Source organism: Carassius carassius, chromosome 20, assembly GCF_963082965.1.
Source record: "Carassius carassius chromosome 20, fCarCar2.1, whole genome shotgun sequence".
Classification (NCBI taxonomy): Eukaryota; Metazoa; Chordata; class Actinopteri; order Cypriniformes; family Cyprinidae; genus Carassius; species Carassius carassius.
Genome location: NC_081774.1, coordinates 18,179,840 through 18,201,682, shown reverse-complemented (window position 1 = coordinate 18,201,682; position 21,843 = coordinate 18,179,840). Strand labels below are relative to the sequence as shown.

At 37.8% G+C, this 21,843-nt stretch overlaps 3 protein-coding genes across 4 annotated transcripts; 2 read left to right on the top strand and 1 right to left on the bottom strand.

Annotated features, from left to right (window-relative positions):
* The first annotated feature begins 1,419 nt into the window (after window positions 1-1,419).
* Window positions 1,420-8,002, top strand: LOC132096565 (protein-cysteine N-palmitoyltransferase HHAT-like protein). 2 transcript variants are annotated; one of them, XM_059502002.1, is made up of 13 exons: window positions 1,420-1,582; window positions 3,320-3,432; window positions 4,055-4,122; window positions 4,430-4,543; window positions 4,799-4,822; window positions 5,057-5,251; window positions 5,729-5,938; window positions 6,113-6,284; window positions 6,412-6,556; window positions 6,668-6,703; window positions 6,830-7,031; window positions 7,212-7,356; window positions 7,561-8,002. In XM_059502002.1, the coding sequence occupies exons 2-13, from the start codon at window positions 3,327-3,329 to the stop codon at window positions 7,701-7,703; spliced, it is 1,560 nt and encodes a 519-aa protein (XP_059357985.1). In that variant the 5' UTR covers window positions 1,420-1,582; window positions 3,320-3,326; the 3' UTR covers window positions 7,704-8,002. The 2 variants fall into 2 exon arrangements, with proteins under 2 accessions (XP_059357985.1, XP_059357987.1); XM_059502004.1 differs by lacking the exon at window positions 1,420-1,582 and adding an exon at window positions 2,804-3,021.
* Window positions 8,003-9,649: 1,647 nt separating this feature from the next.
* On the top strand, window positions 9,650-12,964 carry LOC132096563 (kelch-like protein 40a). Its single transcript, XM_059502000.1, has 6 exons — window positions 9,650-10,907; window positions 11,211-11,371; window positions 12,044-12,151; window positions 12,245-12,430; window positions 12,508-12,657; window positions 12,778-12,964. The coding sequence occupies exons 1-6, from the start codon at window positions 9,798-9,800 to the stop codon at window positions 12,887-12,889; spliced, it is 1,827 nt and encodes a 608-aa protein (XP_059357983.1). The 5' UTR covers window positions 9,650-9,797; the 3' UTR covers window positions 12,890-12,964.
* Window positions 12,965-13,166: 202 nt separating this feature from the next.
* On the bottom strand, window positions 13,167-21,596 carry zbtb47a (zinc finger and BTB domain containing 47a). The gene is made up of 6 exons (XM_059501999.1): window positions 21,171-21,596; window positions 18,764-20,002; window positions 17,693-17,840; window positions 17,447-17,562; window positions 15,148-15,292; window positions 13,167-15,073 (listed from the first exon to the last, which is right to left on the bottom strand). Exons 1-6 carry the CDS (start codon window positions 21,171-21,173, stop codon window positions 14,676-14,678), a joined length of 2,049 nt encoding a protein of 682 aa, XP_059357982.1. The 5' UTR covers window positions 21,174-21,596; the 3' UTR covers window positions 13,167-14,675.
* Between the last annotated feature and the right edge of the window lie 247 nt (window positions 21,597-21,843).

Sequence of the window (21,843 nt, the reverse complement as noted above, 5' to 3'; positions counted from 1 at the left end):
ACAGTAAGAGCAGAATAAGAGTGAGATTTAGAGATTCAGCTTACTATATTGATTGTTTTGTTTGCTTCCTACTGTTGTTTAATTTATACTGAGGAGCTTTAATGTGCGAATAAATAGTGAAATGCTACGCTATTTATAGTAAGAAATGGGTAGCCTATGGACTGTAAATAGGCATCCGCATCACACACAATCTAGTAAAAATCATCCTTTGCTTGTATTACAAAGCGGAAGCAGGCTATATATTTCTGCTTGTGAGGTTTAAATAGTTAAGGGCTTTCCCTGAGCGTAGTTATTTTCACAACATCGCATCCCATGTCTCCATCTGCTGTTCAAAGATATTGTTGCAGTTTTGTTAAATAAATTATTTAAAAGTTTTTGTTTCGCATGTTTCCCATGATCTCTGTCTCTGCTATGTAAAAGCTGAATAAAATAAAAACAAAATAAACAAATAAACAAACAACCGGGTGTGTATTTTATGCTGTGCCAGTAGGTGAATTCAATAGAAGAGAACATGAAACAGCTACATTTTCAAGCATTTGCATCCTAACCAGTGCATTTTGTGTTTTCGTTTTTTATTATATTTAAGTGTAAACTGGTGAACATTTATTTATTGTTTCGTAATTATAGTTATCATAAAGTATATTTTATAGTTTTGAATCTTGGCTGCAAACTTTCTTCTTCTAGGCTATGCATTTTAGGCATTTTACGCTGTTTCAAATTCTGGGGCTATAATCAATAGTTGGGAGCAAACTGCATATAGAAGCAAATTTGAAAATATCCAGATAAGTTATCAGTATTTAGAATATCACCTGTCATCCAAACCCACAACAAAATTTGTATTTTTCCAAAAATTCGACTTAGTGTAATTCAGGTCCTATTTTTACTCATATTTTAAGTTGCAATATTTTGACATAAATAAGAATAACAGAATCATACTGAGGGAGAAAATGATGACTTGCTGGTGATAATTTAAAGTAGTTTGGGAAGTGTCCATTATAACAACAGATGATAGATAATAGGCTATTTGGCTATTTTATGCTTTTTAAATATGTCAATTGTGCCAATTGGCTGTATTTTTTTGTTCAAAAACTTCAGTAAAACGTCTTTCAAAAACATTTAAAAGCCTTAAATATTCTGAACTTTTGGTTGCAAGAGTATTGACAATGGTTGAAGTAAACATGGTTCATCTTCATTGGATTAGCCTACACAAGGGACTGCTTCAAGACAGTACAGTAGCTACATCTACACACGGATCAGAAGATGACAAAATAAGGGCTTTCTCCAGCCGGCCGTGATGCACCTGTACCACGAAGCGCTCGTTCTTGAATTTGTGCGCCTTTTTGATGGACAGTTCTAGTGCCACCCCTCTGCAGTTTCAGTCCGGATTATAAATACACTCTCTACACCCCTCCCGCAACATCCACACCAGCCACTGCCGCCTCTCACAGTGCACCATCGGTACTGGAAAACCGGGACGGATGTATTAGGAGAACCCCCTACTCACCCCCCTTTTTCTTTTCTTTTTTTTCAATTTTGTGGGGGTTGACAGACATCTGTCTTCAAACATCTGAGCGGCTGTGAGGTTAGTACTGAGCAAGTGCACTTCCTTTTGAATGACTGTACTTACTGTACACGGTGCTGTACACAGACAGAGTCCCACGGATCATGCGGCGTGTGGGCGTTCAGAGCTGTGCAACATCATTTAGCCTACATTTAATAGGACTTCACAAAAGCGAGCAGCTATAATAGTTGAAACAGATACTCAGGTTCTAATTGAGCAGGTACACGCATGGTTTTTTTAATTCATTCAGTGTTGAAAGGAAATTGATTTGGGAGTTCAGTCCTCGGTTTTCATACTCAGGATCTCCTGATGTGTGGGAGATCGCATTGCGCTGCAGCTGCTGCGCCGGACCATGAGCACCTGCTCGGGCTAAAATAGGAAGAGACTGCAGCTGACGGTGCTGTTTCTGAGGAGCCGTCAAAAGAGGCACTCCAATTTAAGTCACTGACTTACAGTTTTGTCTTCTGAGAAGTAGACTGGGTGTGAACTCTTTGGGAATGTTTTTGTTGTTTTATTCGTTTTAGTTTTGTTATATCTGTATTGTAATTGGATTGTTATTGATTATAGGGCAGGCTGAGGCTGCATCGTGGCATATATATATAAAAGTGTTTCTTATACATTGATGATCGATGTGTGTGAACTTCACAATAATTATTGTAATTAGGCTATAGTGTCTTCCCTGATCGAGAACAGCGCTTACTTTTACTTTTACTGTTGGCACTTTGCAGAGAGGCTACATTTAATACAGTACAGTTTACAGCAGGCACAGTAACACAAATAATGATATTGTTATTTCACTGTAACGAACTGCACAAATAAATAATAGGCTACATTAACAATTAAAAGGCTCACGTAGCTAAATTAACATGTTTTTCTGTACCATTTACAGTAAATTTGTAAAGCATTACAGAGCACCACTCCTTTATAAATTGGATTTTGCAAACTAGTTTTTCAAGAAAAGCTTGATTCTGGGTGCCAAAACCCGAAATGACAAGGTTGCCTCTTGACTGTTACATCAATGTTGCAGTTGTAGTGACCTTGAATAATAACTAAAACAATGATATTAATAAATAAATGTAAAGAAATCATGAAATTTTGATTCTAGCACTTTATTACATGTATCTTCTAAAATCGTAACTTTTTACATTTAAACTCAAGTTCAAATTTGTAACGTCATTAATATTAATAGGCACGTCAAAAAAGTCTCCTGTGATTGGACAGTTATTTTCCCGCTGATATCATTATCATTAGGTGAAAATTTCGCCGGTTTTTCTCCGTCAGCTGTTGCTTCACAGTATTACGGTAAAATTTTATTTTCTTACAGTTTTAGAGCTAAACTTTCTCGCTTAACCGCGAATATACATTTTAAAACCTTAAAAGTATTAATATAGTGTACCTTTGACCTGGTTATAAAGTACCAAAAAGAGGAGAAGTATCAGTGGATATCTGAGGAGACGAGGGTGAGTGACGTTTGACCTGTAACGGCCGTTAGTGAGTATGAGGGCGAGGCTAATAAAATGAACTGTACAAAACGGGCAAATATTAAAGTAAATACGAAATTAGGATTTCACATCCTAATAATTCACTGTTTTATGTACATTTGCCATATCAAACCTTAAAACCAACCGTAAACAAGCTTGTGGAGGTATTTGTTATATGTAAGTTTCTTTTTATTTACCGTATTTATTTCCTGCAGTGGTCAATGGTTAATTTTAGTATAGTGTGTAACAGGATTTTAATGTAAATACTTCTCTTCAGGTTAACCATGGGAATCAAGACAGCCCTTCCCAAGACCGAGCTGTACCTCTACACTGCTGTCCTGTCTCTTGCGCTCTTATGGGCAGGCAGCTGGATCATTGAGGCCTCCAGTGGTACACTTTATTTTTATCTCACGCTTTTTCTTTCTACATTAAGATCACAGAATTATGTTCACATCAATCACGAATGCTCTAGAATACAACGACTGAATTTGCATTTGCTTTTGTTCGTGGTAAATCAGAGCACTGTAGTATTATTGTTTCTGTGTGTGCAGACTGTTTTGCTTATTGACATCCGAGCCGTGCTGGAGCAAACTAGCCATGTCCTGCCTCCGCCTTTTTAAAGATCACATATTGATTATGTCTTCTTTTCGGTTTAAACACAGGAACATCAGTTTAGACTAACATTACTAAATGTACTCTAAATGTACCTACACTGGTACACAGAGTCCTACACTGATAACCCTCAACAACCCCTGACTCTTAAATAAGATCTTTTATGCAATTTGTATTATCTTTGAAATGCATATTACAAAGGTTTGTCAGATTTCACAGTACCATTTCATAATCTCAAAATATATTTGAGAGTCTGGATTATTACAGAGAAGCCCCTGAATATGCAAGCAGGCAAAATTTAATGTATGTGTGTATGTGTGTGTATATAAAAAGAAAGCTTTATAATTTAGCCTGAAACACATCTTGCTGCTTTTGGGAAACTTTTGTTTTTTATTTGCAGAGAATGTGAACAGAAAAGCATTTAGAGAGAATGTAAAACCAGGATGGCACTACTTTGGCAGAAAAATGGCAAGTATTTCACATCCTCTACTGCTGTAAACACATTTAAAAGCCACCTCAAGACATTTGTTTGGTGAGGCCTTCTCTATTTTTAATGATTAGTATGTTTGAACAGATGTATTTGTTGTGTTTATTTTATTTTTACTTTTTTTTTTTTGAAAGTGTACAGCATGTTGGTACACTCTGTGGGTTTTGGGGTTGCTGAAGGCTTTATAAATAAGTTCTGATTTAATGTATATTACATTAATGACTCTTTTTAACCATATTCCATCTAAACTTAATCACTTTCTGTAACTGATATTCTCTGTCTCTTTAGGATGTGTCAGATTTTGAATGGGTAATGTGGTTTACCACTTTCCGCAACCACATCCTGTTTGCCCTCTCCGGTCATGTGATTTTTGCTAAGATCTGCTCAATGCTGTCTCCAAAGGTACTGTATGGGGTTATTCACCATTTGCACAAAGATCAAGTCATTTAAGATTTAAGAGTGATAATATTTTGCTATTGATATTTTATGTGAGTGTTTTGTGAATATTGCATGATTTCATGTATGGACTGAGTCTGAATACTCAATAATAGAAAAAAAACCCACACACTTTGATATTAACAATGCATGTGTTAAATGATCTAATATGAATGTTGTGTGAAATTTTACATGCTTTCGTGTTTTTTTCTGCTGACCAAGAAGACTGGTATAGATTTATTCAAGGTAACTCTGAAAGTACTTTCCATTACCATTTTTATTTGGATCATACTACTAACTGACTAACTAATACTACTACTGCTATAACTCAAGCTTATACTGGACTTATTTTGTAATTTCTAACACTAAAAACAGTAGTTCCTTAAAAAGTCAAAAAAAAAATTCATTAGTATTGTTGTACGTGACAGCTGGATAACATAAATGTGCCTTTTTAGAAGGAATTTTCTTCCTAACCCACAGAACAGATCTTTGATCTATATGCTGTATGGATCTCTGGCTGTGCTGATTACTATGGGATGGACATACATCACTCTCATCCTGTCTCACTGCATCATCCTCTACAGTGTGGCCCTTGTCAAGAGGAAGTGGCTCTGCTTTGTGGCTGGACTTACCAGCCTGGCAACTTTCAAAATGGAGCCCTTTAACACCTGGCAGGTGAGAAGTTCCATAGAGAGTGAATGATCATTTCTCTAGTATGATTTACAGTTATTGAATTGAACTGAATCAACACTGAACTAACTTGAGCTGAATAATGGAACCATTGTCTTTGTAGAGCTGCTTTACAGCAGAACTTGAATTTGTCTCATATTTGAAGAAATTGGCATAATTCTGTTATTTTCCTGTTTACTACTGTGAAGCGGCTTTGAAATAACCTGTATTGTGTAAAGTGCTATAAAAACAGTAGTACTTTAAAAACCTTTGTTAAAGTTGTGAAAGAATAGCATATATTCATAATGTGTGTATTCTTGCAGCAGTATAAATATTGTTTGTGTTGTTTATAACCCCTTATATAACATGTTTTCCCCCACAGTCTAACCACAACTCCCTCTGTGGTACAGGTGTCCATGTGCATGTACAGACACCTTTAGTTTGTTATTTTGATGTTCTGATAATTTGTCTGTTTTGATGCAGGAAGGATTTGCAACAGGCTCTTTTGATCTCCAAGATGTCCTGTTCTATGGAGGCTGTGGCTTTTCCATTATGCGCTGTATGAGCTTTGCTCTAGAGAACTGTGAGAAGAAAGATGGCAATTACAGTTTCCTGGATCTGATCAAGTACAACTTCTACCTCCCCTTCTTCTTCTTTGGACCTATCATGACCTTTGATCGATTCCACCAGCAGGTGAGTCCTGTATTTTGAGAATCTCTCAACTTCCTTACATTTTTCTCAAGAAAACTTTAAAAGTCCAGTTTATGGACACTATATAATCTATAGAATAGAATAATTAATTGTTATAGTGTTGATAATGTCACTCTGGTTAGGTATGCACTGTAATGATCCCTCTAATATTCTCAGGCTAACAACCCTAACTTGACACGTAAAGAAAGAGAGATGTGGAACATCACCATTCATGCTTTGGTGCACCTTGGGGCTATTTTGGTGGTGGATGTCTTCTTCCATTTCTTGTACATTTTGACCATCCCTAACGATTTGAAGCTTTTGAAGCAACTGTCTGACTGGTCTCTGGGTCAGTAAATAACTAGAAAATACAGTAGACTTTTAGAAATAATGTTACAAGTAGTTTCTAATTATATGTAAGGACAGTTTCATTTGTTTTACTATCACTAGTTGGTCTGAATTGTTTTGCTATTCAGCTGGCTTGGCGTACTCCAATCTGGTGTATGACTGGTTAAAGTCAGCCGTCCTGTTTGGTGTCATTAACACGGTATCCAGACTGGACCATCTTGACCCTCCTCAGCCTCCTAAATGCATCACAATGCTCTATGTCTTCGCTGAAACGTAAGTGTAGTCATTACCAGAAGAGAAAAGACAGAGTATGTTTTTGAAGCAGTTGACGACTGTGTAACCAGATAACATGTTTACAGTTTCTTCTGACATTGTCTTTTTTAGGCACTTTGACAGAGGAATCAATGACTGGCTGTGCAAGTGAGCAAATAACCAATTCTATCAGTGTATCATCACGTATCATTTTTTAAAACGTATATTTCTATAATAATCATATACTCAGGAAAAACATTCAACTTTACATGTATCTCCTGTTCTTTGTTAAAGATATGTCTATGATTATATCGGAGAAAACCATGATGCCATCTTAAAGGAGCTTCTTGCAACCATTTGCACCTTTGCTGTCACAACTCTGTGGCTCGGACCCTGTGAGCTGGTTTACATCTGGTCTTTCTTTAACTGCTTTGGCCTGAACTTTGAACTGTGGGTGGCTAAATTATTTTCTCTGCCACCTTTCTCCACCATTGAGGTAAGATCCCAAAGACTTTCAGTTGTGAGGGATTTTTGAGCATTTGGGTTTTGAATCATTACAATACCAATTGATTGTCTTTCAATATTACATCATGACTGATTAGCCTACTTTTCACTAATATGAAAATAACATAATTTGCTTACTCTGAGTAATAATGCAATGTTAATGTTTTTCTAGCGGAATCTTATGTCTGAGGCAATGTCACGTCGAATCAGGGGCTTGTTCAATGCTGTTAACTTCTGGCAAATTGTCCTGTACAACGTCCTGGCACTGAACAGTCTGGATTTTGCTCAGCTGGTTGCTAAGAGACTGCTTCTTAAAGGTAAGTGTTTCGTTTTAGACCATTATATAATGAAAACGGAAAGTAAAGTAGCTAGAATCTTGTGCAGAAGGTGTTTCTTACATACTGTACATCAGACATACAAAAATATTGAAACATATAATTGTATCAGCAAAAAAACTCCAGGGGAATGGGGCAAACACTGCATGTACACAGAGAATAATAGCACCCTTGTGATTCCCTCAGGCTTCCCCTTGTCCACTCTCTCGGTGCTGTTTGTGACTTACTGTGGCGTGCAGCTGATAAAGGAGAGAGAGCGAAAGCAGGCTCTGCTGGATGATCCGGAACCAGTGCCGCCCACAGAGGCGGACAAACAGAAGGCCGAGTAAAGGACAGAGAAGTCATTGAATCTGATCCAGCTCTTGAGGTCCCTCTTGTTAATTCTGCCCCTGAGCTTTCATGCCAGACCGATGCAGTCACACCACTATGGTCAATGATTTGCACAAGTCTGTTTTTAACTGTGTATAGTTCTGAAGTGCACTTGCTTTAGCCAAATGCAACCTGTTCTCTGACATACTCTAGCACAAATAAACCAAGTGCATTTTTTATTTATATTTTCAGTGGATATGGCTATTTAAAGAATGGGCTTGCCAAATATTTTATGAATAAATAATATATAGAACAATAACTGTTGTCTTTTATTTCATTACTCTTAATATGTTTACAGCAGTGTAATTCGAGTATTGTTGAGACATTATAGTTTCTAATAATATTTTGAATTCATTTTTTTTTAAATGTCTATATAATTTTTATTCATTTCAATGATTCACTTTACTACATCATTTTAGACACTGAAAATGAGAAACGATTCCTCAACCACTATATGTAGTTGAAATAAAGATTCAATTCAATTTGATTATTTTTATTTCAAGTAACAACTTCTTAATGGTTTTAATTTAAGTTTTAGTTAACTATACTAGTCCTGGTTTACAGCTATTATTATGACACAAAACGTACATTACACTCCTAAACAATAGTCACAATGATGCCGCATTAAACCACACAAAGCTTAGTCACTTAACCACATTAAACTTTGTGATGTCCCAATCTTTCAAATGATACGGTGTGAACACATTCCCCTATTAGGCTTTGTCCTACATCGAGCTTTGAGTGGCACACTAGAGATTTGAGTTGATTAATGGGCCTAAAATATACACTGATGAATACTGAAGGTCTGCTATGCTGTCATCAGCACACAATTACATATCTCCTAGTTTTCAGTCTCCCTTTGGATTTTTTGTCACATTACACGGGTTATTATCGCAAATGAGAATTTCCCTTGTCTTCATATACACTAAAAATAAACTTTATGGTTCCATGAAGAACCTTTATTATCCATGAAACCATTTCCTCACACAGAAGGTTGAAAAGTATTCTTTAGGTTATTAATATTATTTAGACTAAGAAAAAAGTGTACTTTCAAGAACTATTGACTGAAAAGTTTGAGGATTTTTCAGTCATCACTACTCCCCTTAAACCTCTATTTTTAAGAGTGTGCCTTTAGAAAGTTTATAACTTTAAACTGGAATTATTTCATTAAATATCTAATTAGAGAAATTGCTTTAAACAAAGAGCTGTTTGTGATTAATTGGTTCAGTGTGAAAATGTAAACAAGCTATAATAACCTAGTGGTTAGCACACGTGTTCAAACATATTACACCATGGTCTTGAGTGAAGGATGCATGTTTCCAATTCTTGTTTTCCCTGCAATCTTCAGTCCTCCCCATATACAAAAAAAAGTAAAAACAACAAAAATATAATGCATTCTACTGGAACTGGAACAAATAAAGCACTGTTACCTTCATGGTGCCAATGTTCAAGTCTAGCCTGGGACACATCTTGTTACCCCTGTTGTAAATTCAAAGATTAGCAATGCTTGCTTGCTACTATGAATTGATGCTAATAGATGTAGGAGCACACAATACCGAATTGCTCCACTAGAGGGTTCCACTAGGTGGACTTTATCTCCCAAAGCAACAGGCGTCTATTTCTGTGTCCTTTTGAAACTAGTCTTAAATGGGTCTGATTTCCACCTTTTCTTTCACTCTGTAACATTCTTTTCAAACTATTCACATCTCACAATCATCTTGTGGTGTTCTACTGTCCTACTCCATAAGATCTACAACTAATTCCCAGTGAGCAACATGTCAGCTGTTGGTCTGATCTGTTTGGTGGGGGGAAGGGAGGGAAAGCTTGTATTTCAGGCCCTAAGTGTGGTTCATTTACGCATTTCTATATATAGATGGACAGTCAGTAGCTGATAGCTTGTGACAGCTGAGGAGCTGAGGCCACACCAAAGTGTCACATCCTCTGCCACTTCTCTTTTAGAGTAACAGTGTTAATACAGTCAGTTCAGTTTTGCAGTGGGAGAGGACCAGGACACCCCTCCCTCCTACTGAAATATTACATCAAACCATACCAAGATGGCCTCCTTGTCAGTAGATCCAGTGACAGAGCCACGGATGTACCAGCAAACGCTCCTACAAGATGGGCTCAGTGATCTCCTGGATGCTAACAAGTTTGTGGACTGCGTTCTGAAGATCAAAGACAAAGAGTTTCCTTGTCATCGGCTAGTGCTAGCCGCTAGCAGCCCTTACTTCAAAGCCATGTTCCTTTCAGACCTGGAAGAGAGCAAAAAGTGGGAGATTGTCCTAAAAGACATTGAACCTGGAGTCATGGGAATGATCCTAAAGTACATATACACCTCGGATATCAACCTGACCGAGCATAACGTCCAAGACATTTTCATGGCGGCGAACATGTACCAGATTCCATCAATCTTCAGCGTGTGTGTCTCGTATCTACAGCAGAAGCTGGTTCTTAGTAACTGTCTGGCCATCTTTAGACTGGGACTGTTGCTGGACTGTCCACGTTTGGCTATGGAGGCTCGGGACTTCATCTGTGACCGGTATGCCCTCATCATTCGGGACCAGGACTTCCATCAGTTGGGTCCCAGCGAGTTGGCGGCTATCATCACATGTGACTCTCTGAATGTGGAACGAGAAGAGTTGGTGTTTGAATCTCTCATGGACTGGGTGGAGTACGACACTGGCAAGAGATTGAATGACCTGCCACAACTTCTACACTGCGTACGTTTCCGACTTATACCAACAAGTTACTTTAAAGAGAAAGTCGAGGGCCACAGATTGATCAGGACGAATCAGGAGCTCAAGAAGGAGCTTCAGATCGTCAAGGATGCACATAAAGGAGTGCTACACAGGGTCAAAAGGGTCAAGGAGGAAGGCGGGACAGCAGATTCTGAGGACGAGGATGAGGAGGGTTTGCTCCCGGGAATCCTAAATGACAATCCACGTTTTGGAATGTTTCAGTCAGACCTTTTATTGATGATTAGCGATACAGGAACGGTAGCGTATGACGTTGGTGCAAATGAGTGCTACGTGGCATCTTCATCCACCGAGATCCCTAAGAACCATTGCAGTCTTGTCACAAAGGAAAATCAGATCTTTGTTGCTGGAGGTCTGATGTACAATGAAGAGAACAAAGAAAAGCCATTCAGTTCCTACTTTCTTCAGGTAACGCATGGTCAAGTCTTGCTAATGTTGCTAAATATGTTTGTATTACAAATCAATGACTCAAAGCATCATGAATCTCTGGTTCCAAAAATACATTTGTGAGAATGACCCACAGGGTCCATTTAGCTTCAGAACAGCTGTTAAAGCTTTGAACCTCATGTGACATGGTTTTAATGTTGCCTGCATGACATTTTCCTTGTGTAATTCAAGAGAAACCTTTGAAGGGATTGTGTAGGAGGAATCAAACAGGAAGAATGCTTATAGATCATTATATTTGAATCTGAGCTCTTCTTCATCCTACAGTTTGATCCCATGAGCTCTGGATGGTTGGGGATGCCCTCACTACCAGACCCTCGGTGTCTGTTCGGTCTGGCGGAGGCTGAGAACTCTATCTATGTGGTGGGAGGAAAAGAACTGAAGGAGGGAGAACGTGCGTTAGATTCTGTTATGATCTACGACAGACAGTGAGTACAATCATATAGCAAACGACATACAGTGACAGACCTCGTAGATGCAGCAGTTTTCAAACTGAAGGCGGGTTGCACAAGTTCTGAAATTCTCATTTATGATTTAATTCTCATTTTTGTAACATGACGCACTATAAATGTATATCTGTCAACCCTCCCGTTTTCCTGGGAGTCTCCCGTATTTCACACCCATCTCCCATCTCCAGGTAATTTTAACGGCCCAAACCTCGCTATATGAATAGTCCCATCAATATATTATTCCAAGATTATCCATTTGCCACATCTAATTTGAAACTCATCCTATACTCACATATTTGACACATCATACAAATTTCAACCCATTTGTGACCTCAACCTGGCAACCTACAACCTTGCACTGTTGAGATCTGTGCAGGTAGTGGATGTAAAGATCAGTCTAACGAATCCTAACTGAATGAACCAGAGCTTTTGAATCAACAATCAATCATTTGACTCACTTTACATTGACATGTCACAGTTCCGTTTCAATAAATAATTAGTTACTTCAATACAGCCATTGGGCATATTTCATTCTTTTTGGTAGATCTTGAGATTGATTATACCTCTCCAGGTCGGCCCTTGCCATAACCCCTGATCAACAGGATTTTATCTGTCATGGCTGAAGGCTGATAACTATACAATTACACACAGGTCATTCAAATGGGGAGAGTCGGACCCTCTTCCATATGCAGTTTATGGACACGGAATTGTTTCGCACAAAGGACTGGTCTATGTGATCGGTGGAAAAACTGAGAGCAAGTGAGTAAAGAATTTGGTTTTATCATACTTTACAAACACACTATGCCAGGTTATCTTTGGTTTTCATAACCGGACTTGATATGTGATGTACAGGAAATGCCTGAGGAGAGTATGTGTCTATGATCCCTCTAAGTTTGAATGGAAGGATCTGGCACCCATGAAAACTGCCCGCTCGCTGTTTGGCACTGCTGTTCACCAAAACAAAATCTATGTGGTGACTGGAGTCACTGATAATGGCCTGACTAGCAGTGTGGAGGTCTATGACATCGCCAGCAACTCGTAAGTCACCCTTTTGTCATATATTGTCAAGACTCCTTAACACAGGCAAGTTGCTCACTTGTGTGTCTCCTGCTTAGCTGGTCAGAGTTCGTGGAGTTTCCTCAGGAGAGAAGCTCTCTTAACCTGATCGAACTGGGCGGCTGCTTATATGCTGTGGGGGGTTTTGCTATGATGCCCAATGAGACCACAGAAAAACTGGAGCCCACTGAAATGAATGATATATGGAAGTGAGTACTTATGTTCATCTAAAATTGGTTTAATTAGACTTACTGGCCTAAGGAAACTTGGTCATATATATTTGAAAGGAATGTTGAAATTTGAGAATGAAATTGCGATTTGCGTGACAGGTTTGAGGAGGAGGAGAACTGCTGGAATGGGATTCTGAGGGAGATCCGTTATGCTGCAGGGGCCACTGTGGTTGGAGTGACTCTGAACACCTTGAGATTCACCAAGATGTGATCTACAGCTCTCATCTATTGACAAAATATCACCCACATCTTCATAAAAGAGCAATACATATTCCATTGAATCATTTGTCACAGACTTTGCTTAATATTGATATAGTTCGTTTGTGATAGATCTTAAGGTATGTAACAGAGCAGTGTTTGATGCTGCTGTTCCGAGAAAACTCAGCAGATGGAGATAAACACTAGACCATCTATTTTTTTTTCCATGAGAATGCTTTGTTATGTAGATGTTAAATAATTTGACGTTTTTAAATAACCATGTACACTGATTTCTATAATTCTATTATGTTATTTTAGATGACAACTACAATTGAACATTTTGCAGTTATGACCAAGTACAATGTTCTTACATTCAAAAAAGAGAAATAAATGGCAGTGACTGAACAATAATTGAATATACTGTAGACAATGACCAAGCTAAAAAAATGTGAACAACTCAACACGATCATTTGTGATTAATGTCAACACAAATATTGTCATACACCCTCCAAAGTCACATGAAAATAAAAAAGTAAAGGTGAAAGAATACAATTGATTTTCTATTCTGTATGCCATCTTTTTTCATGTTGATGCTGCTTGACATCATGACTTTCATGATGGGTCCTGGATGGAGCTTCAGAGTCATTTTTTCATCATGAATAATAAACAGCTAGTGCTGTGAACACAAACACTCTGCAATAAAGAGATCGGAAAACCGCTCGGGATTTGGAATGTTGTGCATAGACCAAAATATTCATATAATTACACAGACAGAAATGAAAACATTACAGCAATAAAATAAGGTTGCAATACCCAATTCATAAAAAATATTGCTGTGTAAAAATATTTACAGATCTGAAAAGGTCAAGATTCTTGTCTACAAGTGCAAAAAAGACCAGTTAAAAACAATAAAAAATAGATTTTTCATTTAGAAGATCAAACACTAGAGTCTGCACGAGACTGTGAGAAGTGGATAAACACTAAATAATGGAGAACAAATGATTTATATTATATAGAATATATAATACACTGGTTGCTGTTGTTTTTCTGACCTACACGTTCAGCCTAAACTCATTCATGAATCTGAACATCACCAAAAACACAAACCATCAAGGTTTTTGAAAATGTTAACAAAACAAATGAACCGTATACTTGAACCAGAAATGTCCATCTGTATACAACATACAAACTGTAGTCATTCACAATTTAGACAAAGATGGCGAATCAGTTGAATTAGATTTTTAAGGTGCTTCTGACACACAAAATTCTAACAGAAATAATAAAACTATGACAATATGTAAGGCCTAAACAAATATTTATGAAACCCCTTACACCAACAAGCCACTAAAGTGCGAGAAACAGAATCTCCTGCCTGCACATTTCCACCACAAACAAGAAATGCGTTACTTACTAATAAGTCTCTGACTACGCATATATATATCAGGTCATCACCCCAAACACAAATAGTGCTAATTAACAAATTTTTACATAAAGCATTTGAAAGCTATATAAACCAAATATTCTGTTGTCTATTTATTATTCTCTTAATATACTGTACATAAAGTATATATGTCTTACATTTTGCATTCTACATGTGGGTAATAGTTTTAGTATCATACATACTTAATACTTTTTGCCTAACTAGGTTTATTAAAGCACAGAGGGCTGATTTGATATGGGAACGGAAGGGATATTAGAGAATATGACGTGAAATCAAAGTAAGACTAACATGATATCTCAGACTCTCTGCTACATAAAAAGTATCCCTGCATCACAAAAAGTATAATACAGAGCAGCAGTTACAGGTTCCTGGAGTCTGTAGAGTAGAGCGGTGTAAGAGAACGCAGCTGAGAATGTGACGGACCCCCGTCCACTGAGTGGAGCACAGATGATGATAAAGAGACTACGCCATGCAGATGTGGCCTAATATCTCTCAGTGTTTCCATCCCGACCGGCAGTTGTTGGTTTGCAGCAGCCTGTGTTTGATTGGTTATAGTGGAGGAGTCCAGCAGGGGAGGGTTCCTGACCTGGGAACACTTCTCTCGGTGAGCTTTCAGCATGTTGGAGAAGCGGAAGCGCTGGCCACACACTTCACAGGGGTAAGGCTTTTCTCCCGTGTGCGTACGCCGGTGCCGCTTCATATTGGGACGACTCGTAAAGCTTTTCCCACAGATCTCACAAATGTATGGTTTCTCTCCTAAAAAGAACCAGCAGACCTCTTAGACTGTATAAAGTATTTCTAAGTGCTATACATGTGTACAAGCATCTCACCTGTGTGTGTCTTCATGTGTTCATCAAAATACTGTTTCATATTGAAGTCTTTCCCACACCACTGACACATAAACTGTTTGTGTCCGATGTGGATGCTCATGTGAGAGCGCAGTTGGTACTTATACTGAAAACGCTCACTGCAGACCTAAAGGACAAGGAGTGGACACATTTCAGACATGGCCAGCAGTTAATAAAGGAAATCATGAAACCGAATGTTCTGGTCCTGGATGCTGATTGGTCAATTCTAAGCTAAATTCAAAACATTATTGGTTATTGTTGGTTATTGTTTATTATACTTTGCAGAAAACATTTTTAGTTTACTCTTGCTGGGTATCAATACAGATTTTCTGATTAAAAGAAACTCTTATTTATGTAATTTTCACATATCTCAGTACATTTTAAAATACATTTTTACACATTAATAAAAAAAGGACAGTGTTTAAGACTGATCCAAATCAGTAACTCATCTTTTTTGATCTATCTAGTAAAATGACTCATTCGTTTTGGGAATTAAGTTACATTGTTTGTGCCTTATGTTTTTGATTCACTAAAAAGAACCTGTTCATAAGAGTAATCTATTCAATAACCTGTCTACACTAGTAATGTTAGGTGTATTATATTGTGTCCAGCTGGTGAGGACAGCTCAGCTTTTGTTGTGTTGATGAGAGGAAATGCTGATAAAGGGAATGTTCTGATTATGCATATATATATATATATATATATATATATATATATATACACACACACATATTAGGGCTGGTAATTTAACCCCTTAATTATATTAATTAATGAGAAAAATAATGCGTTAAAATTATTAAAGGGATACTCCACCGTGTTTTCATATTAAACTATGTTTTTCCCTTACCTAAGACGAGTTGATAGGCTACATACCTCTCTCGTCTCAGTGCGTGCACTCAATCGCTTTGGCGCGCGGTGACACTTTGAAAGCACTTAGCTGAGCACATTCATTCAATATGGGCCAAGCAGAGAAGCTACCAAACACCTCCACGTTTTCCCTATTTAAATACAGTTACTCGCGTAGTGTAACTCGACCTAGGACGGTAACAAAAAACAAAACGTTGCGCTTTTCTAAGCGTGTAAAATGGATAACTATATTGTGTGGCGGAATACCATGGCAAGTGCTTGTAAGCACTTCGTCTTGGCGCAGTAATATCTTCACTAGAGGGAGCGGGCCGGGGGCCGGGTGAGAGGATTTTTCACGAGTGAAGATATTACTGTGAATCATCTGCCATTTCATACAGTCGATTGATGACTAATATGAGGCAGGACAGCAACTTACTGCGTGATAGAGCCTAGAGAAAATCCCTAAAATTCAAGATATGGGGCAAAATGCCCGTGTTTGAAATTTTGTCTCATTTACATCACACAGTTAAGAAATATCACACGAGCTGTAGGCTAAGTGCAATATCACACGAGTGCAAATGTGTTTCTCACTTTATACAACAGTCCATTAAGAAGTTAATATTGTGCTATTTTAGACACAATGTTGTCTGTTTTGTTCAATTTTGCCAACCAAAATATAAAGACAAATCAGAACTGTTCATCCCCGAGCAACCCACAGCTGCATTTAATTTCTTAATCTACGTTTTGAATGAATTTGGTGAACCATTTGGCGCGTTGAACCATTGGCCATATTCGCGTTGCATTTGAAGTGGCGCTGCACAGACCGATCGGTGTATGACATCAAAGTACCGCGAGAGCGATTCAAAAGAAAAAGTGGCGTATGAATGAATCAGCCATTTGAACAAATCAAACGAATGAATAAATGACTCGATGACTTAATCATTAAGACATTTACCACCACCTACTGGCAGTTTTAGTTTATTATTAAGAGTATCATTTCATTAAAGAAATAATTTCATATTTTCATAGTAATAATATTAAGAAAATAAATTGTTAACGTTATAGTTCACCCATCCAAAAATGACAATTCTGTCATCATTTACTCACATGGTCCAAAAGAGTATATGTAATCAATTTTATCAAACAAAATATTTCTTGCTGAACCTACTTTTTGTAATCTCTGTTTGATGCTTTGCCCCACAATGACTTTAAATTATCTTTTGATAGTAGTTTCTCCAAATTTGATGTGCGATTAATTAGATTAATTAATTACCACATCATGTAATTAATTAGATTAAAAAAAAATCGCTTACCAGCCCTAATATATATATAATTTAAACATAATTTTAATGTTAATGTACTTATGTTTTATATTATTATGAATCAATAATGTATATATTCACAGCTTTTGCTTTATTGCTTCATTTGACCATACCTCACACTGGAAAGGCTTCTCTCCTGAATGTTGGAGAGAGTGGACCTTCAGTGACATGCTTCTTTTAAATGACTTGCCACATGTCTCACAGGTAAATGGCATCTCTTTTGTGTGGGCTAAAGATGTGTAGAACAAGACAATGATTATTCAGATAATTCAAGTTTACTGTTTAAAGTATAAGACTAGGAGTAAAGGTCTGGGAGAGGAAGCATTCATTTAATTTAATTGAACTTAAAAACAACTCACCAACCATGTGCTTGCGTACATGAGCCATTGTGTAGAATTTCTTCTCACAGATCTCACAAGTGTACTTCTTCTCAGCAAAGCCATGAACAATCTTATTGTGCTCATGGAGCGACCAAAGCTTCCTGAAAGCTTTTCCACACGTTAGACACTACAAAATGAGACAAAAACAAATCTTGTCCATTGCATTGGGTCAGTTACTTTATTGGATTATTTCTTTATCGCAATTGTCAGCAATAAAAAAAGGAAAAATGGGTAACTATCTACAATAAGGTTGCATTTGTAAACTTTATTCGATACATTAACTAACAATAAGTAATACATTTATTACAGTATTTATTCATATTTGTTAACATTAGTTTAAAAAAACCTGTTCATTGTTAGTCTGTGTTAGCTCAGGTCCATTAACTAACATTAATAGATACAACTTGTCATTTCAGTTATGTATTAGTAAATGCTGGAATCAGTATTAATGAAGATTAATAAATGCTTTAGAAGTATTTTTCATTGATAGTTTATGTTGACTAATGTGGTTAACTAATGTTATCAAATGGAACCTTATGGTGCTGTAAAGTATTACCAATAAATGTTTTAAATATCTAGGTGAAGTGCAGAAATATGTATTTTCTGTATTCATCACACCATATGACATTTCACAACCAGAAACTAACTTTGCTTTGACATTAAAAGGTGAAAAAGATATTAATAACCAGTGAATCAATTAAATGTTTCTATCTCTCTCTCTCTCTCTCTCTCTCTCTCTCTCTCACACACACACACACACACACACACACATCTTTATTTATTTATTTTTTGCAATTTTCTTCTGAAATTAGCATTTTTATCAGGCCCATGTATTTATGTTCAGTTATTTCACTTTAACTGCATAGAAAAGAACCTATACACTGTCATTTTAGTACAATTAATGAACCCTTAACATAACAGCCTGATAAAAATGCTCATTTTAGATGAACATTTCAGATGGAACTCTTTATTCACCCATCAAAAAAAAAAAAAAAATAAATAAATTATATATATATATATGTTTCAATAAAAGATAATGTCAAAGCTTACCTGTATGCTCTTCTCACAGTCGCTCTGCTGATGCAGCAGTAGCTCGCTCTCCATAAGGAAGCGTTTGCCACACTTGTCACAAATATGCATGCGGTTATGAGACATGTTCATGTGTTTCTCCAGGTACCAGCGGTTGTTGAATGTCTTGGGGTACCTCTGAAACTGGTCCAGAAGCTCCTCACTGTTCCCTCCATGAGCCGTCTCATGCTTCTCTCTCACACTGTTTCTCCTGGAGACCATCGCTGCAGCATCAGCAGGGGCCCGGCTTTGTCGTACTGCTCTTTCAGACATGAATGCAGGCAATGTGTGTTCTCCTTCCTCTTCACTGCTGCCTTCAAGTCTCACATCATCATCTTCACTTTGCTCGCCTTCATCTTCCTCCTCCTCCAAAGCCACATTGTCTCTTGATTCCTCAACAGTCTCATCGCTCCGTCTTCCTCTGCCAGGAAGCTGTTGTCCTGAGGGAGACTGAGCTGCTGCGTTTCCCTCTAAACCTTTAGACACGTTAAGTGTTTGGTTGTTCAGGTTCAACTCCACAATAATTTGCTCTCTATTAAATGAATCAATATCTTCAGAGTCCTTCAGGTTTTCCATTTCCTTCCCTTCTATTTTACAACCATCTACTTGCACTGGACGCCCATCGCCAACCTGAACAGCATATGGGTTCCCTTCACTTTTCCCTCCAAGGATCCTGGCACAGGTCGGGTCCTTCTCTTGCTTGATCTCCATGTGAAAGTTGGAGTTCACCGAGTTGCTGTTGCTCCAGCTCTGAGCGCCGACTTCCTGTTTGGCTTGGTCCACACTGGGACTGACGTCCAGCGAGCCTCTAGTAATGAGCTCACTGCAGGAATTGGCGATGTTGCTCATCTGGAGCACCGTGGCAGCCTTGAGCACGTCTTGGGCATTGCAGCTGGAGACCAGGAGCTTGGAGGTGTAGATGAAGTTGAGGATCTGCTGCAGGCCTTGAGGCTTGAGGGTCTCCAGAGAGAGTTCCACACGCCGCAGCTCCTTACTCGACGCAAACAGCGAGTGAAAGAAGGGGCTGTAGGCTGCTAGTACACCCTTATGGGCCTGGAAAGAAGTCTGGTGATGCAGGAGGACGATGTCTACGTCACATAGATCTGGCTGAAACAGACGCTGCTTGTTCAACCTGTCCATTAAAAAGGTGCAGTGAAGGGCCACATCCTCAACGAGGGAGAACTCTGCAGATGGATGCTCAGCAGTTTTCTCCACTATGAGCTAGAACAGAACATCAGACTGAACTGAGATGCACATAAACATTCAATGTGTAAATATACATTGCAGTCAAACAACAGGATTAACTGGAGTAAGCTGGAGTAACTGTCATTTTAAAGGTAGCTGTCGAGCAAATGATCATTTTTAAATTCTAGCAAACATGATTTCTATCATGTCTTTTATGCCTTTGTAAATTTAATAAAGAAGGTAACTCAAAAAGAAAAGTATTTTTTATATTAATGACATTATAATATATAATCAATAATTTGTTATTTACAGAGTGTCTAAATCTATATTATATTCGATTCGATTCGATTAATATGGTTTTAAAATGTATATTGTATAGTTGCTGTTATATCTTATATATTTTATAAAGATGATATAATAATTTATATTACAATATTTTATATGCTATGTATCTGAATGATATACAGGTTTTCCAGCTATCATTATATAGTCATTAAATTATCCAGACAAGTAAACAGTGAAGATATGTGAAATATTATATTATATTATAAATATATTTATTTTATAATACAATTTAGTTTCTTTATTATTATAATTTATTATTAAATTATTATATATGTCTAAGTTCTACTAGACATACCAACATTATTACAAACAGACAACAATTCTCATTTAAGCTACAGTATTCTCCAAAGTAATGAGCCGGGACAGGTAAACTCTCTGAAATATATTTGGAAAAACTGTCCCTTTAGGGGTATAACATCTTGTCACTGTATGGGGCAGTACAGGACAGCTTTCTCCTCTATAAAATATACAATAGTATCATAAAACTTCATATTACTATACGGATACTACTTACTACACTAAGCTACTAATATGCACCCTTTAGGGATGAAGAAGGTTGCTTTGAGGGTACTGCCCCTGTTTAAGGCACGCTTGTTCTAAATGTAATTTGTTTAGTGGAGGGCAATATTAAAATTTGAACGGATGTTCCTATAATAACAATCATTACATCAGCATCTTATCGAAAAGTAGCAGAAAGTTGTAGAAGCTCTCGACAGATGTGGAAGCAGCATGCTATCAGCACACCTGCATGATCCTCCAGATGTGACTGATGTCTGTCTCTGTCAGATTCTACAGGCCAAGTAAACATTCACAGACGAACAGGTAACAAAAAGAGTCAGAGAAGGAAGGGTCTTACTACCATGGTGATTCAGTGGTCTCTGCCTCGATGGAGTACGGTCTCCTCTCCTTAGCATTTCACAGCTTCGTTTTCATGAAGATAGCTGTCATTTATATCCACACTGCGCTCTTCTGTTTAAACATCTATCCGATTTCGCCATGTCCGCATGCAGAAGGGCTCGCACTCTCGGCCGGGGGAGTGATGATGATTGGAGGTGGAAAATCATATGGGTCGTTTTGTCTGAAGCTTTAAAGCGACAGGGACGTGATTAAACGAAAGGGAAAACACAATTCGTTCGGAGCTAAATTATGGTTACAAATGGCAGAATGATCGCTTTGGTAGAACAATTTTTTGGATGCGTTCGAACGGTCTCCTTAAGCACCTGGCGCCGCTGAGCAGTCAGAGCCCGAGGCAGCGGGGTCAGCGAGTCCACCGCGGAGTGAACCGGTTCACCGCGGACAGCGCTGACGCCTGCAGAGCGCCGCTGCGGCCGCGTGGTGGCGCTACAACACAGCTTTTTGTTAGACGCTTTTATCGACGTCACACAGCTGTGACTGAGAGGTTACATTGATTTTTTTTCACCTCTACACCTTATTGCATCTATAAAAGAATGTTACTTTTCATGTTTTGAAGTTGCTATTTGCTATTTGACGTCTTACTCCTAACGCTTAAAATATTTTATTAACTGACTTAA